Source organism: Lithobates pipiens, unplaced genomic scaffold (assembly GCF_037356315.1).
Source record: "Lithobates pipiens isolate NorthernLeopardFrog02 unplaced genomic scaffold, aLitPip1_a1.2 Scaffold_3, whole genome shotgun sequence".
Classification (NCBI taxonomy): Eukaryota; Metazoa; Chordata; class Amphibia; order Anura; family Ranidae; genus Lithobates; species Lithobates pipiens.
The window spans coordinates 128,871,363-128,887,872 of record NW_027507790.1 but is presented as its reverse complement, the minus strand read 5'-3'; the positions used below and the strand labels follow the sequence as shown (position 1 = coordinate 128,887,872).

General features: G+C 42.0%; 1 protein-coding gene across 2 annotated transcripts in view; it reads right to left on the bottom strand.

Annotated features, from left to right (window-relative positions):
- Positions 1-1,459: 1,459 nt before the first annotated feature.
- EPB41L4A (erythrocyte membrane protein band 4.1 like 4A) overlaps positions 1,460-16,510 on the bottom strand; it is a 385,559-nt gene continuing 370,508 nt past the window's right edge. For both annotated transcript variants that reach the window (XM_077462290.1, XM_077462291.1), the window contains 5 exons: positions 14,818-14,865; positions 12,545-12,613; positions 10,542-10,652; positions 2,946-3,027; positions 1,460-2,227 (listed from right to left, as the gene is read on the bottom strand). In XM_077462290.1, the coding sequence (XP_077318416.1) occupies positions 2,105-2,227; positions 2,946-3,027; positions 10,542-10,652; positions 12,545-12,613; positions 14,818-14,865 (433 nt within the window). In that variant the 3' untranslated portion in view covers positions 1,460-2,104. The remainder of the gene's footprint in view (positions 2,228-2,945; positions 3,028-10,541; positions 10,653-12,544; positions 12,614-14,817; positions 14,866-16,510) is intronic.

The following is a 16,510-nucleotide window of genomic DNA, read 5'->3' as shown; positions in this document are numbered from 1 at the left end:
CTAGAAGGGGACAGATAGTTTTTTCCAGGCTTGGGCAATTGTTCTTTTTGCTGACACAAACAGATAGGAAGCGAGCTTCTGTTGATAGGCGAACAGACCCGGAATTGGGCAATGCAATAAGGCAAACTTGGCTTCTTTTTGTATGGGCAAGTGGAACAAAGTGAATAGGAGGCCAGATACAGAGAACCAGAAACCAATTAGTCTAGGACACGTCCACCAAATGTGTACGACATCAATCCGATTGGCCACAACCCTGGAAACAGCGGTCACTGTAGGACTGATTGGCATGGAAAAAGCAGGTAGGGACCCAATACCAACATAAAAGCACCTTATATGTTGCCTCCAAGGCGGCTGTATTAAATGAGCATTTGGCCACAGAGGACCAGTCAGCTAACTCTATCTCAATTGCCAAGTCTCATTCCCATTTAGCTACATAGGTGAGAGGGGTGGAAGAAGTTACTCAGAGAAGCATAGAGAGCTACTATTTGGTCTGGGGATCCCAGAGAATACTGGCATGTGTGTTCAAATGCAGTTTCCTGGAATGGGTACATGAAGGCTCTGCACAACAAGATGAGCCAGTGCTGAAGTTAGAGGTAACAGAAGAACTCTATCCCTGGAATTTCAAGGGTCTCTCGAAGTGAAGCCCACAAGGGGAATGATCTGGTGGTTAGAAAGTGTCGGACATATGTGAACCCATTAGTAAACCACCAGGGAAATGACTGTGGTTGGTCCAAGCCTGAGTGAAAAAGAGGGTTATTAGTGATTGGGAGGAAGGGTGACACGAGGCCGGCAGAGCACGGAATCCCAGACTTGTAGGCTATGATGCATAAGTGGGCTCAGTAACAATAGGTAAAGATTATGGGAGTGCCAAAGGAGGGTTGGCATTGTGATAGGGACGCAGTTGGGCAGTTCCAAGAGCACCCAAAGGGTAACATCTACTGAAGCATGAAACAAGGATAATTGGGCAATCTGAGCGGCTTATATTTGGCAATGTTTGGAACCCCCCAGGTCCCCTAGTAGTTTATGCATCAAAAAGGTTGCTCTGGAGATCCTGAAACGTTTATCAGCCAAGATGAACCGAAAAATTCTATTATGGAGCAAGTGCAGAAAATGTAACGAAACCCGCACCGGAAGAGAGAGGAAATAATAAAAGTTTGGGCAAAATGGTAATTTTTCCGGAGTTAATCTGATCTACCCAGGACAAGTGCAGGAACTGCCAAGACTGCAGAAGAGCGAAGCAATGGATTAATTGCAGTATTTTCAATTATATTTGTTATGGTGCAGAAATACACTGATACAAGATGAAATGAAACACTTAGCCTGGGTTCACATGTATTTGAACTGGATGCAGGTTTCCCCGCATTCAATTCACATGACAGGAGAGTGTGCCCATTTCTCAATAAATCCATGACATTTACAACCACTCTCAGGCCTTCCTTAGCTAATACCAGGAAACACATTATTTTGGCTAGGTGTTTATTTTTTAAATACTTTGGATTCTTAATACTGCAGGAATAAAATAAATTCAAAAAACATTCTTAAAAAATCCACTTTTACAGATAACGTTCCACTTGGTATACAAGAATCTACAGGCCAAAAGCCTTGGAGCCACTAAACTCTAGACGTAGTTGTAGTAGTAGTAGTAGTGTGACAAACAATTGTATATTTAAAGTCCAACTTCCAGGCTTAAAAACATCAGGTGATGGAAACAACTGATTTTCATATTTAAATGGACGCAGTGTTCAGACAATGGCAAAGGAGCAGCATGTGTAGTGATGTAGTCTGTTGTAACATTGGCGGTGACGTGTGACACAAGCCTTGCTGAAATCTTCATTTTAATACTTTCTCCACAATTAACCCAACATTCCAGCTCAATTTCCACATGATGATGAATGCCAGCCTTGCTTGTATTTTTTCCATTTACAAAGTCCACCAACTTCCAGCTAAATGGCTTTGCTGTTTTATGGTCACTGTGGTTCAGTCTCTGGCAATGCCAAATAATTTAAAGTCTAAAATGTCCCATGGTTTCATGGAAATAAAGTTCCTGGATGTGCTTGATCCCCAGGGTGACATAAATAATGACCTTTACTAAATGTGTTAAGGTTCAAGATTCTGACTTGAGGCGTAAGCTCTGCACTGTTTTTATAGTCTTTACACTGTGTTTTCCTTCTCTGCTGTGAGGGGATGCAGCAGGATCAATCAGGCTGTCCTTGGATCCATTCCTTTTCTGAAATAGAAGATAGCAAGACTGAATGCAATGTTTTACTTTGCAACTGTGCACTGTGTAGTCATTTAAAAAAAAAGTTCCTACACAATTTATTCATGTTTCTAAATAAAACACAAACTTCTAAATTAAATTCCTACCTGCATTTCATCCCCCGGATCCAATAAATAACAGCTACTGGTAAATTCCTAAGAGCCGGTTCACACAGGGACAACACGACTTCCAACGTGACTTTTGGAGGCAACTTGGACACCACTTGTCAACACGACTTAGGGCGACTTACAACACGACTTTCATTTGCCCCAGGCCAGGCGACTTTTGCCGTGGCCAATCGGAGAATGAGCTCTCAAGGAGGAATTCCACGCCAATTAAAAAAAAGAGAAAACGGCGTGGGTCCCCCCTCCGGGAGCATACCAGGCCCTTAGGTCTGGTATGGATTTTAAGGGGAACCCCCTACCCCGAAAAAACGGCGTGGGGTCCCCCCCCCAGATCCATACCAGACCCTTATCCGAGCACGAAGCCTGGCCGGTCAGGAAGGGGGTGGGGACGAGCGAGTGCCTGTCCCCTTCTGAAGCTTTCCTCATAAGAACAATGAGATTTGCTTAGGTAGTTATAATGTAGACCCTACATTATAACTACCCACCATATAGCAAATATATCACTTTTGGGTGAATAAATCCTTTATTTGGATTAGAAAGCTACTTGGATGCAATTTACTAACCTGTTGAGAAGAGGGACCACTGGAACAATGTGTGTCTGAGGCTCGTGTCACAGTCAGAGGAGGCACAAGATCATTTTTCGTACTGAGAAAAGAAAGCAGATTGGATGATGCTGCATACGATTAGGGTTTCAATAAATGTAAATAAGGTAATGAAAAAGAAAGAAAACCAATCAGGCGAGAGTAATTTAGTTTAGAAGAATGTATTACACACAAGTCTTTACCCATAGAAGGATGCTGTAAACTTTTATTATCTTAAATATTGCTGCCAGAAAACAGGCAGATCTTTTGTCCTACGTGTGGAAACAGCTGAGATTCGCTTGTGCTCAGAACAATCACTATTCACTTGTAAGGATATCACATTCCTCCAGCCTCAAAAGATCTCCCCAGCAGTTTCGGTAAACATAGCAATTTATAGGATTACAATTATGCTTTAAAAGCATTTGTCCCCAAACCTTTTCATATTTTGCAGTGCTACAACCTAGACAATGGATTTAATTAGGATTTTATGTTACTAGTCCACAAAAAAAGGCCATAAAATATTATTTTACAATGGAAAATAACATTCTTTGCTGCAAAACTTTTAATAAGCTTTCACTTCTCAAAATTCATATAATTAAAGCCCACATGGCTGCAATTAAAGTATCAAATTATCTCAGAATAAACAGTTTTTTCTGGGCCCCCCAATGTTTCTTAAAAAAGCAAATACAAATATAAAGCAATATGAGGACCAATGAGCTATCAAGTCTGGGATAAAGTTCTAGAGGAGCACCAGTCAGACTTAACTTTGAAATATAATACTAAACTTCAACATCTCATGGAGTCCCCTTAAATCATTCATCATCTATCATTAACAAATGGAAATATTATAGCACAACATTGATTCCATGGAAGAAGCCTTCCATCAAAACTCAGTGACCTGGTAAGGGGGACATGAGTTTGAGAAGCAACACAAAATTCAGCAGTAACTTTGAACGGGTTGTAGAAATCCAGAGATAAGACGGGTGAAACTGTCCATGGGGACACGATAACTAAGATGTTCCACAAAGCTGGGCTTTATGGAAAACTGTCAAAACTAAGACTATTGCTGAGCAAAAACCCATGTTAAATTTTGGGGTTTGCTGGAAGCCATGTGGGAGAGCGCAAACATGAAAAAATTCTCCAAGATCAGACTAAGATTGAACTTCTTGAGCTTCACTCATGAAACTGCATGTAGTAGGTAGCCAACATGACCTCTCTCCCTGAAAACACCACTCACACCATGAAGAATGTGGATTACTTTCATTTGCAGGGGCTGAAAAACTCTTCAGGACTGAAGAAAACCTGTTAGAGTCTGCAAAAGACTGGAGACTGGGGCACCCTCCAGCAGGACAACAACCCTAAAGATACAACCAGAGCTACAATGGGATTGTTTATATTAAAGCATATTCATGTGTTAGAATGGCCCAGTCGAAGTGCAGACCTAAATTAAATTGAGAATCTGTGGCAAGGCTTGAAAATTGCTCTTCGCAGATGCTCTCCATCCAATCTGACAGAGCTTGAGCTATTTTGCAAAGAAGAATGGGCAAAAATTTCACTCTATATGTGCAAAGCTGGTAGAGACATCTCCAAAAAGACTTGCATCTGTAATTGCAGTGAAAGGTGGTTCTACAAAGTATTGACTCAGGGGGGCGGAATACAAATGCACGCCACACTTTTCAAATTATGTGCCACTTTGTTTTGGTCTATCACATAAAATCCCAATAAAATACATTGGTCTATCCCAAAAATCCCAATAAAATACATTTAGATTTTTGATTGTACCATGACAAAATGTGGAAAATTTTCAGGGGAATGAATACTTTTTCAAGGCACTGTAATTATGAATGCTGGTTAAATAGTAGGTGGTATAAACCTTTTAACTGTTATTAGATAAGGTGCTGAGTTTGTATATGTATTACATTGGGCCTGGGTGTGCCCATTAGGCCCTTTATATATATAAAAAAAAATTGAATCTGAATAAAAGGATTAATGAAAAAAATTAATAAATATAAAAAGTAGCTTCAAATATGGGTCAAAGAAATAAACCATGCAAAAAGACATATGGAGCTGCCCATTCCCTCTTTTTTTTTTCTATAGAAAGACAGCGAAGTATAGGGGGAATAAGAAAAGCCAGAAATGAGAGAGGGGAAAAAAAGAAAGAATGAAAAAAAAAGGGGGGGGGGGTGGAGGGAGGTGAAGATAAATGGTGCGGAAAGCTTAAGGTGATAAAGTTACATAATATAGATATGTAGGGAGTAGAGACTGGCAAAAAAATGATGGGCTCATAAGAGCTTTCCCTCTTTCAGAAAGGACGAACATATTCCATAGTCTTTAGGTAATTTTCCTGTTTATGCTGTGCTGTGAATATTAAATCCTCCATCTTATTGATTTACTCCACTTTACAGAGCCAGCAACTAATAGTTGGTGGTTACTGTTTTTTTCCAATTCAGGGGGATGAAAGTGTTGGCAGCATTTAATAGGTGACGTAGTATGGATTTTTTATACTTTTTCGCCGGAATGGCCGAAATCAGTAAATTCCTGGATAATCTTCCAGACCTCACTCCAGAAGTGGTCAAGCTCAGGGCAAGACCAAAAAATACCACATTGTCAAAAATTTAGGGTGGCTACATGTAACCTACTCTGATACCATGTAGGGCTAGTGAAGCCACTCTAAAAAAAAAAAAAAAAAGGAAATGGTAGGGGCAACTATTTTAAATAAATATTTAAACAAACAGGAGCAACCATGGCTAATCAAACATGTTTATATGTGCAATGACTTTATTGGGGGGGGGGGTTGGTGACACTTTAAGTGTCGTTCATGTTGGATGATTTCTTTAACTGGTCCTTTATATCTATATCTTAATTGTTCTAAAAAACAAAATACCACACTAAAATGTTTAATATGCATCTAAATACAGCTCCAGGTGGGATCACACTCCGGATTCCATACCTACTTTTGGATTGCTAGATGCTGGTTCATTTCCATGTAGCTGCTCACAATTGCATCCCATGTACAAACCACACACTGGGATGCAAGAACCTTGTTCCTTGTTCTCTTAAGAAATAACCATCAGTAACTCCCTGACATTTTTCACGCTAGGGCTCATCCTAACCTTATTGCAATGGTAAATCAGCAGTACTACTCCATAATTAGTGGCTTCCTCCCTTCACTCTGTTAGGTATTTTGAATTATCTTCTTTCTTTACCTTAGTGGAATAGTAAATCAGTGGCACATACTGAGTGGCTTTCTCTTGTACTCGGAGTCAATCTGTGGATAGTATGGCAAGGAACAAAGAGCAACAAAGAACATAGACCTGAAGTGTGCCGGGGTCACGTGGTCAGTATGCCTAAAAGGGGGCATACCCAAGTATAAAATACAATGAATGAAAAGAAAAAGGGGATGGGTGGGTGGGACACGAGAGCAGGAGGCAGAGGAGGGCAGGCTTTATGCAGCCTGACTCCACCTACAAACACAGGCTGACCTGCGGTTACCTTTGTACTCGGAGTCAATCTGTGGATAGTATGGCAAGGAACAAAGAGCAACAAAGAACATAGGCCTGAAGTGTGCCGGGGTCACGTGGTCAGTATGCCTAAAAGGGGGCATACCCAAGTATAAAATACAATGAATGAAAAGAAAAAGGGGATGGGTGGGTGGGACACGAGAGCAGGAGGCAGAGGAGGGCAGGCTTTATGCAGCCTGACTCCACCTACAAACACAGGCTGACCTGCGGTTACCTTTGTACTCGGAGTCAATCTGTGGATAGTATGGCAAGGAACAAAGAGCAACAAAGAACATAGGCCTGAAGTGTGCCGGGGTCACGTGGTTAGTATGCCTAAAAGGGGGCAAAAAATACAGTACGATGAAAGCTTTAACAACCAGATTACACTGTGAATTGACATTTAACCTGGGGTGGCGGCAATGAAAGTATGAACCTAGCTACAGAAAAGGGGGAGCGCTAGGAAAGGCAGCAGAGGACCATCCTAGGGTTTGGCAAATGTAACACACAAGCTGGTATAAACCAACCCGAGCACCACACTTTACTAGGCTCCAAGAACCTGATAACAGAGCCACCCCGAAAGCTGAACCTCGAACATACAGATGTAACAGAAAGCCGGGGTGCAAATCAGTTGATTGACTAAAGTAAGTGAGACCTTGGGCCAGAAGCACCACTCCCCCTGGCCCTAGGAACAACAAAACAGCTATAGCCCTGCCTTGAGCACCAGGCTGGTAACCAACGCACAAGGAGACCTGAGAGTATGACAGATATGTCACGAAAATAAGACCCACAATGGGAAGACAGCTGAGCACAGTTGGGAGACTACTCTGCTGGATCCCCTGAGGATGGCTTCAACCGGAAGTGCTGAAAATAAACCAACCTGATCAGTTACCCAACCTGAAATGGTGAGACTCAACTCGATCCGACCTGAAAGTGCTGTGGCCTAATACGAGCTGGAAGAGGCCAAAAAGAAACAGAAAAGCAAGTAGGAACTGGATGTAAACCATCAGGACTGGAAAACCTAGACCGGAAAACAAACCTAACCAGTGACAAAAAAGCAACCTGCGTGAAGGAAACATGACTAGCGTGAGCTGATACAACCAAGAGCAGCAAAAGAACTGAGGCTACAAGAAAACACCATCTGCATAAGAAACGCAGTTTGCATGAGAATGTGAATTGATGAAACAACGAGAAAAACCCAGGAAAAAATGAGAGAAACCTAGGGACACTGGAGACACGTAACATAGCATGAGAAACGTAACATAGCATGAGAAACGTAACATAGCATGAGAAACAATTTGCATGAAAACTTACCTGCATTAGAACAAACCGCATGAGAAATGTGAGTTAAAAAGAAATGTGAGTGGTGAAAGAACAGATGAGGAGACTTGCCACCAAACAAGCCAATTAAAACGATCACCTCAATCTGTTAAACCCATAAGCGTGATGGGTAACCCACGGTGGAAGAACATGGACAGCCCAGCTGTGTGAAACAACCAGAGAACATGATAGACCACCTACTCATGACATAACCAGCCCCCTAGTATCTGCTAAATATAAGGACGTTGGTGTTGAAATTACAGGACCAACGGTGCATGAATGTGACCCTAATGACACCACCTTAGTGTATGCAGAAGTGAGCCCGAGCAACTTGCAGCGCTAAGACAGAAAATTAAAACGAACACTCAGGGCTAAAGTACCCACAGACCGTGGTGGGTAGTAGAAGAGGTGTAAAGGTGAACGTAAAGTATGACGTACGGACTACAGGCGAGAAGATTGTGGGACGACAATCAATCAATGACGAAACCTCAGCCCGTAAGGAACTGTAAACGTGACAGACCCTGGATGCAAATACCAGCTAACAGAAAAGCAGCGAACGAAGGGCAACGACAAGAAAAGCATAAGACATGAAACGTGCGGCATATAGGAAAACGTAAGAAACACGAGAAAAGGCAAGAAAACACGAGAAACAAAAGAAACATGGGAAACACGAGAAGATGCATGAGACACGCAAATAGCATCAGACATGTACAATACATCCGTCACGTAAAAACCATGAGGAACGTAAAATGCCTGAGAACCATGAAATTACACAAGGGCAATGACATGAAAGGCATAAGACATGAAATGTGCAGCACATGGGAAACACGTAAGGAAACACAGGTAAAACGTGAATACGTTAGAACCATGGGAATATATCAGTAAACACTAGAAAAAGATGGGGAAACGTCAGAAACATGGGAAACTCAAGAAGTTGCATGAGACACATAACTACAACAGACACGTACATTACATCTGATACGTAAATTGCAGGAGAAACGTAAAAATGCCTGAGAACCATAAATGCGTAAGAACTGTAAATCATTTAAAAACCGCCAACTGCCTGCGAAACGCAAAATGCACAAGAAATGCAATTTGTATGAGAAACCATAAAATTGCATGGAAAACCTTCAATTGTATGAGAAACACCAACTTCATAAGAAAAGTAAATCACATGAGAGACCCAAATCGCATGAAAAACAAAATTGCGTAAGAACCGTAACATCAACTGCATGAAAACCGTGAATTGCATAAACTGTGAATTGCATGAGAAACGGCAAAAAACGAGTAAGGAACGTGCGTGAAAACATAAAGCATGAGAACGTCAAATCGAATGAGAACGTGAAACGAAACGAGAACATAACTGCATGAGAACGTAAAACGAAACGAGAACATGAAAACGCAAATACATGAAGATGTAATCGCTTTGAGAACCTAATTGCGTGAGAACGTGAATGGCCTGAGACCGAAATCGACTGAGACCGTAATCGCCTGAGACCGTAAATCGCATGAGACCGTAAATCGCATGAGACCGAAATCGCCTGAGACCGAAATCGCCTGAGACCGTAAATCACCTGAGACCGTAAATCGCATGAGAAAACCATAAAATGCACAAGAACGTAAAATTGCATGAGAAAACCATGAATAGCATGAGAATATTAATAGCACAAGAACACAAATTGCACAAGAACGCAAATTGCCCAAGAACGCAAATTGCCCAAGAACGCAAATTGCACAAGAATGCAAATTGCACAAGAACGCAAATTGCACATAGTATGTGGAGCTCAGGCGGGGGGAGGCCCACCACGTGGAGCTCAGGCGAGGGGAGGCCCACCACGTGGAGCTCAGGCGGGGGGCACCAAATGGAGCTCAGGCAGGGGGAGGCCCGCCACGTGGAGCTCAGGCGGGGGGGAAGCCCGCCACGTGGAGCTCAGGCAGGGGGGAGGCCTGCCACGTGGAGCTCAGGCGGGGGGGCCCGCCACATGGAGCTCAGGCGGGGGAGGCCCGCCACGTGGAGCTCAGGTGGGGGGAGGCCCGCCCCGTGGAGCTCAGGCGGGGGGGCCGCCACGTGGAGCAAGACCCACCATGTGGAGCTCAGGAAGGAGGGGGGGGGGGGAAAGACCCACCAGAGGCCCTTTATCCATTGAGAAAATACAAGGCTTTTCCCTGAATAGTGACAAAGGATGAGTTAGAGGAGGAGCAGAGGTAAAAACATTTCTCCAAAATCCCATGAATTAACATGACATTACTGCCTGACTTCTGTACATCCAGTGTCAAATTATTTATTATTAAAGCTGAATTCCATGACGCATCCTCCCCCCTCCCCCCGGCAGAACACCGGGAGAAGGGGGCGGGCGGGAGAAGCGGCTTCCGCAATCCCCCGGCGGACGACCCCCCCTCCCCCGGCAGAAGCAGACCAAGGAGGAAGGAGGAAGAGAAAGGAGGCGGGCGGGAGAAGCGACCCCCGCCGCCGCTCAAAATACCCAGCAGAACATGTGGAGCCGGACGAACCTCCCCCTCCCCCGGCAGCACGCCAGGAGAGGGAGAAACAAAACAGATGTCCTCTCGTGGAGCTGACACGAGAGCCGGAGCCCATGAGAGGAGGAGGCAGAGGAGGGCAGGCTTTATGCAGCCTGACTCCTCCTACAAACACAGGCTGACCTGCGGTCAGTCTTACCTTTATCATCATATGAAATATTATTGCTTTTCCCAATCTTACTGAAATAGTAAATAATCAGCACCACTACTCAGAGAAACTTACTTTACTTCTGATAGAACAGATCTTTCACCGTCAGAGCACTGGGACCTCCTGTATTGGCGAAAACTGCGAGGGGAATGGGAGTGTCTGATACGTATGGGGTCACCTTGAGTCCTAAAGAAGATAGAAGCAAAATACCACACACATTTTTAAATGAAAATAGCTGTACTTTTAAAAATGTAGTAAACGCTGTACTACCACTTGTACCTACAGGTAAGCCTATAATAAGGCTTGCCTGTAGGTAATATGAATATTTCCTAAACTTTCACCATTTAGGAGATATTCAGAGTGCATGCAGCCAATTACATCATCGGCACATGCGCTCTGAAGGTCCGGCCGGTTCGCCTTACAGTGCCGGACCTTCAGAGCCTGTGCCAGAAACGGCGGCTTCCGCACACATGTACGGGAGTGATGTCATCACGGCTTCAGACAATCAGAACTTGCGAAGCTGGAAGACAGACGGGGAACAATGTCAGCCCTCTCAGTAGTGACGTTACAACACTGGAGGGCTTTGTGCCATTGCCTTGAAGGTTTTTTTTTTTTTTTTTTTTTAACTTCAAGTAAAAAAGATTCTTTTTCATTATTATTATCATCATCAACTTCTACTTAAAAATCGTATTTTCTGTAAAAGCCTCCCCTATTTAGAAATTCCAAAGCCCTGAGACTGCTGCAGGGTGCACCCTGAGTGGATTTATAACTGCAGCTCAGTAAACATCCAAAAATGATTTCAAACACATCTCAAAATTATTATAAAGGGACTTTATACACAGGAGTCTCTGTCTGTTTTACTAAAATATTTTTTTTTTATTTTACCTTTCTCAGCATTTGTTTCATCTCAGTGCTGCTGATTTCTTGCAGCCTATTTGCAACCACTGTTTACATGAAGTCCAGTGATGGCATTTCTCAAGGTGAATTCACACATACTGCAGTGACAGATGTTTAACTGCATGGTAAAATGTCTGTCACCGCAAGGACACACTGGAAACATGTCCCTTTCACACTGTTAGCCCCTGTACACACGGTCGGAGATTTCGACAACCAAATCCGTCGGATTTTGTTCATCAGATTTTGTCCGTCGGATCTTGTCCGAAACTGTTGCATACACACGGTCGGACAAAGTTGTCGAAAAATCCGATCTTTCAGAACGTGATGACGTAATTTCGTTACGATGGGACTACATTCAGGCTAGTAGCCAATAGCTTTGATGTAGGAATTTGATCTGAGCATGCGTGGCACTTGGTCCGATCAAAATTCTCTACACATGATCGGAGTATGTCCGATCGGACCAGTTTGTCGGAAAATATTTCCAACAAGTTGGAAAATTGGGTCCGATGGATATTCCGACAGAATCAGTCCGATGCATACCACACACAGTCAGATTATCCGACAACACGGTCCGATAGGACACATTCCGACGGATTCTCCGACCGTGTGTACAAGGGCTTAGAAAACCAACCTATTTCACTCAACTAGATATGGCTCACGGGTGGGAAGCAAAGAGACCATATATGGGTGCTAGGGCCCAGTCACCTAGTATTAGGTTGTTAGTTGAGAGTCCAGCCAGAGCTCCCAGACCTTATGAAACTTCAATGGGCATCCCCTATCCTCATATGTCACCTTCTACAGAGGTAAAGCATCATTGATTATGGATTTCCAAAAGGACAGAATGGGTGGATCAGTTTTGCCAATCAAAGAACTATGGGTTTTGCTGGCATAATAAAGCAGTAATCTCAGAGTTTGGACTGTCCTAATAGAAACCAGTGGTTCAACCAATCCCAACAGGAAGATTAAAAAAAAAGGGAGCCGCTTTATTCGCTGAATCACGCACCACATTGCCCCCTGCCGCAGCCGACAACGGAGACCTCCGTTGCTGTGTAAATTCACCTTTTCATGTCTGTTTATTTACATACATATAACATGATTTTGTTTGAAATTTATTTTTTCAATTCATTATAAAACAATCTGTAGGAAGCTATTTTTGGTGCATATAAGGTGAACTGACTTACTCTATTTTCATGTATGGAATTTCCTTTAATTGTTCTTCAGATAAGCCTGAGGGATCGACAAGTTCCTTCCTGTAAAATGAACAATGTGCAGAAATCAACATTAACGGCTCTCTCTCCATGTCAACATTCTAAATTATTACACAGCAGTCACTGAATGGAATAAAATAACTGTAAATAGAATAAATGCAGGGCGCATTATGCAGTGATATTAAACTATGACCTTCCACAAAAAATTAAATATGTGTTAAAGCACTAATTTGTAAGTATGTCTGCTCTTACGGTTTTCTCTTATTCCCCTTGCAAAATCCCACATATACCTTTAGCTTGTTGGTAAAGTCCTCCTACTGCAGTTTTCTGTGATGGTGTGAGAATGATGCTGCACTGCTCCTGAATTCAGAGCAGAGTTGCCACTCTCATGTTGGTTGTGCCTGCTTCCACTACAATGAGATGAGAAAATGTTTTGGGGGCGTGGCGATCACGATTGCGGACTGACAAGCCTGTGTCTTGTTAATCAGCATCTGGCCAGGCCTAGTCCCGCTCAATGCTTTCCGGAATGGAAGCCCTGCCTCTGTTGCAGAAACTCTCCCACTATGATCTGCAGTGTCTGGGAAGAGGAGCACGTTAGACACAAAAAAAACTGATTTGGCTGAGTAAGGGAAGGTAAAAGAAGTATTTTGTATAATATGTAAAGTGGATGGAGGGAAGCTTCAGAATGACAAAGATGTTTTTATTACAAATTATGTGAGCAGACTGTCGTTCCTCTAACATATTCTAGACACCTTATTTCCTGGAAAAGCTTCCCTTATTTAGACATCCCAAAGCCCTGAGACTGCTATGGAGTGCCGCCTGGGAGGAATTATACCTGCAGCTCAGAAAACATGCCAAAATTATTTCAAACACATCCAAAAATTATTACAAAGAGACTTTAAACAGGAGCCTGTTTTACTAAAAATATACACTGCTTTATTTGGCATTGACATAGATGTGAACCATTGAATGGTATTTTGTTTGCTAAATCACTGTTCATCATAAACAACTTTTTTAAAATACTTTTTTCAGCCTTTCTTGCATCTCAGTGCTGCTGATTTCTTGCAGCCTATATGCAGCCATTGTTTACAGGAAGTCTAGTGATGGCTGCATGGCATTTCTCAGGTAGCCTTACTAATGAGAACAACAGTGGATAATCGCTGTGTAATTTGTGTTCAAACAGCCACTTGAGGTCTTAATTTGAAGTGTTCATGATAGGGCGACAACACAGGGAACAGGAAGTGCCTGAATACAGACCTTCATGGCAGGATCACTAGATATAGGTAATGAGGAGCATTTTTTAGCACAAGGATATGAATGAAATATCATACATTACTTACCCTGTATAAGCTTTTTCGTACTACTCCACTATAACAACATAATGCTGCCATCCGGAATGCCAGACAACATGTTCTAAATACACCAAAACTGTAGCACAGTAAAACCCAGCCATCTTGAGAGCAAACCTTGTCCCTTTCTTTACAGTGTTGTAGAAAGTTCAAAATTCTTCTCAGTCATAGCATACATGTGAAAAAGGTGTACAGCCTGACAGCCTATCATTGAGAACAATGGTTCATACATATGCCCAATGGTTTCTAGGCACACTTGTTACATGACAGGATCTACGTCCATACCCAACAACAATCTGGTACAGATTTGAAGGGGGACCCCATGCCAAAAGAAATGGCGTGCCCCCCCCCAAGATCCATACAAGGCCGTATGGATTCTGGGGGGACCCACGCCATTTTTTAAAACATTTTGGTGTGGGGGTTCTCCTTAAAACCCTTAGGTATGTATTCGGGAGGGGGGCTCCACACCATTTTTTTATTTGGCGTGGGGTTCCCCTTATAATCCATAGCAGACCTAAAAGGGCCTGGATTGTATTGGGGGGGACCCCCACACTGTTTTGTCCGGATCAAATTTGTGTTTAAAACTGATGATATGTGCTCAGAAAACGCACAGGACTCTATTTAAATTTGCTACAAATTCGCACTGCCACTGCACCGCATATATGTGAACTGGCTCCATAGAAAGCCAGTTTGATTTCATGCAAATTGGATGCGGTTCAAAATGCATCCAATTTGCATTAATGTCATTATTCATGGTTGGATGGATTTCAGTCCTCCTATTTATATATTTACAAAATCAAAACAAGATATCATGAGAGACAGAACTTTGATCAAAAGAAAAAACACACGTTTGTTCAGAAGGCTTATATTTCACCAATGAAAACAATAGCTACTTACTGAATATGTTTCCATAATGCTTCTTTGGCCTGAACATCTGGGCTCCGCCTGAATTATAATAATAAAATAAATAAATACATAAAGAAAGAAAGCTATTTTCTCACTTATACATGGTTTATATGAATGAAAGGGAACAACACAGAAAATAGGCTATGGTGCTTGTGTATATATATATATATATATATATATATATATATATATATATATACAGTGGATATAAAAAGTCTACATAACCCTGGTTTCTGTGATGTAAAAAAATCAGACAAAGAACAAAGATAAATCATTTCAGAACTTTTTCCACATTTAATGTGACCTATATACTGTACAACTCAGTTGCACAACAAACTGAAATGTTTTAGGTGGGGGGAAGTAAAAATAAAATAAATAAATAATACGGTTGCATAAGTGTGCACACCCTTAAACTAAAACTTTGTTGAAGCACCTTTTGATTTTATTACAGCATTCATTTTTTTTTGGATATGAGTCTATCAGCATGGCACATCTTGACTTGGTAATATTTGCCCACTCTTCTTTGCAAAAACACTCCAAATCTGTCAGATTGCAAGGGCATATCCTGTGCATAGCCCTCTTCAGATCACACCACAGATTTCCAATCAGATTCAGGTCTGGGCTCCGGCTGGGTCATTCCAAAACTTTAGTCTTCTTCTGGTGAAGCCATTCCTTTGTTGATCTGGATGTACTGTATGCTTTGAGTCGTTGTTATGCTTAAAGCCTGAAGGTTTTGTGCCAATATTGACTGGTATTTGGAACTGTTCATAATTCCCTCTACCTTGACTAAGTCCCCTGTTCCAGCTGAAAAAAAGCAGTCCCAAAGCATGATGCTGCCACCACCATGCTTCACTGTGGGTATGGTGTTCTTTTGGTGATGTGCAGTATTGTTCTTTTGCCAAACATATCTTTTTGGAATTATGGCCAAAAAGTTCAACCTTGGTTTCATCAGACCATAACACATTTCCCCACATGCTTTGGGGAGACTTCAGATGCGTTTTTGCAAAATTTAGCCAGGCCTGGATGTTTTTCTTCATAAGAAAAAGCTCCTCTCTTGGCACTCTACCCCATAGCCTAGACATATGAAGAATACAGGAGATTGTTGTCACATGTACCACACAGCCAGTACTTGCCAAATATTCCTGCAGCTGCTTTAATGTTGCTGTGGCCTCTTGGCAGCCTCCCTGACCAGTTTTCTTCTTGTATTTTCATCAATTTTGGAGGGACGTCCAGTTTTTGGTAATATCACTGTTGTGCCATATATTCTCCACTTGATGGCTGTCTTCACTATGTTTCATTGTATACCTAATGCCGTGGAAATTCCTCTTCTCTTGACTGATACCTTTTAACAATGAGATCCCTCTGATGCTTTGGAAGCTCTCTACGGACCATGGCTTTTGCTGTAAGATGTGACTAAGAAATATATCAGGAAAGACCTACTAGAACAGCTGAACTTTATTTGGGGTTAATCAGAGGCACTTTAAATGATGGCTGGTGTGTACTGACTCCTATTTAACATGAGTTTGAATGTGATTGCTTAATTCTGAACACAGCTATAGCCCCAGTTCTAATATATATATATATATATATATATATATATATATATATATATATATATATAGATATAGATATAGATATAGATTTTTTGGTTATTAATTTTTACTTCCCCCCTAAAGATTTTTCA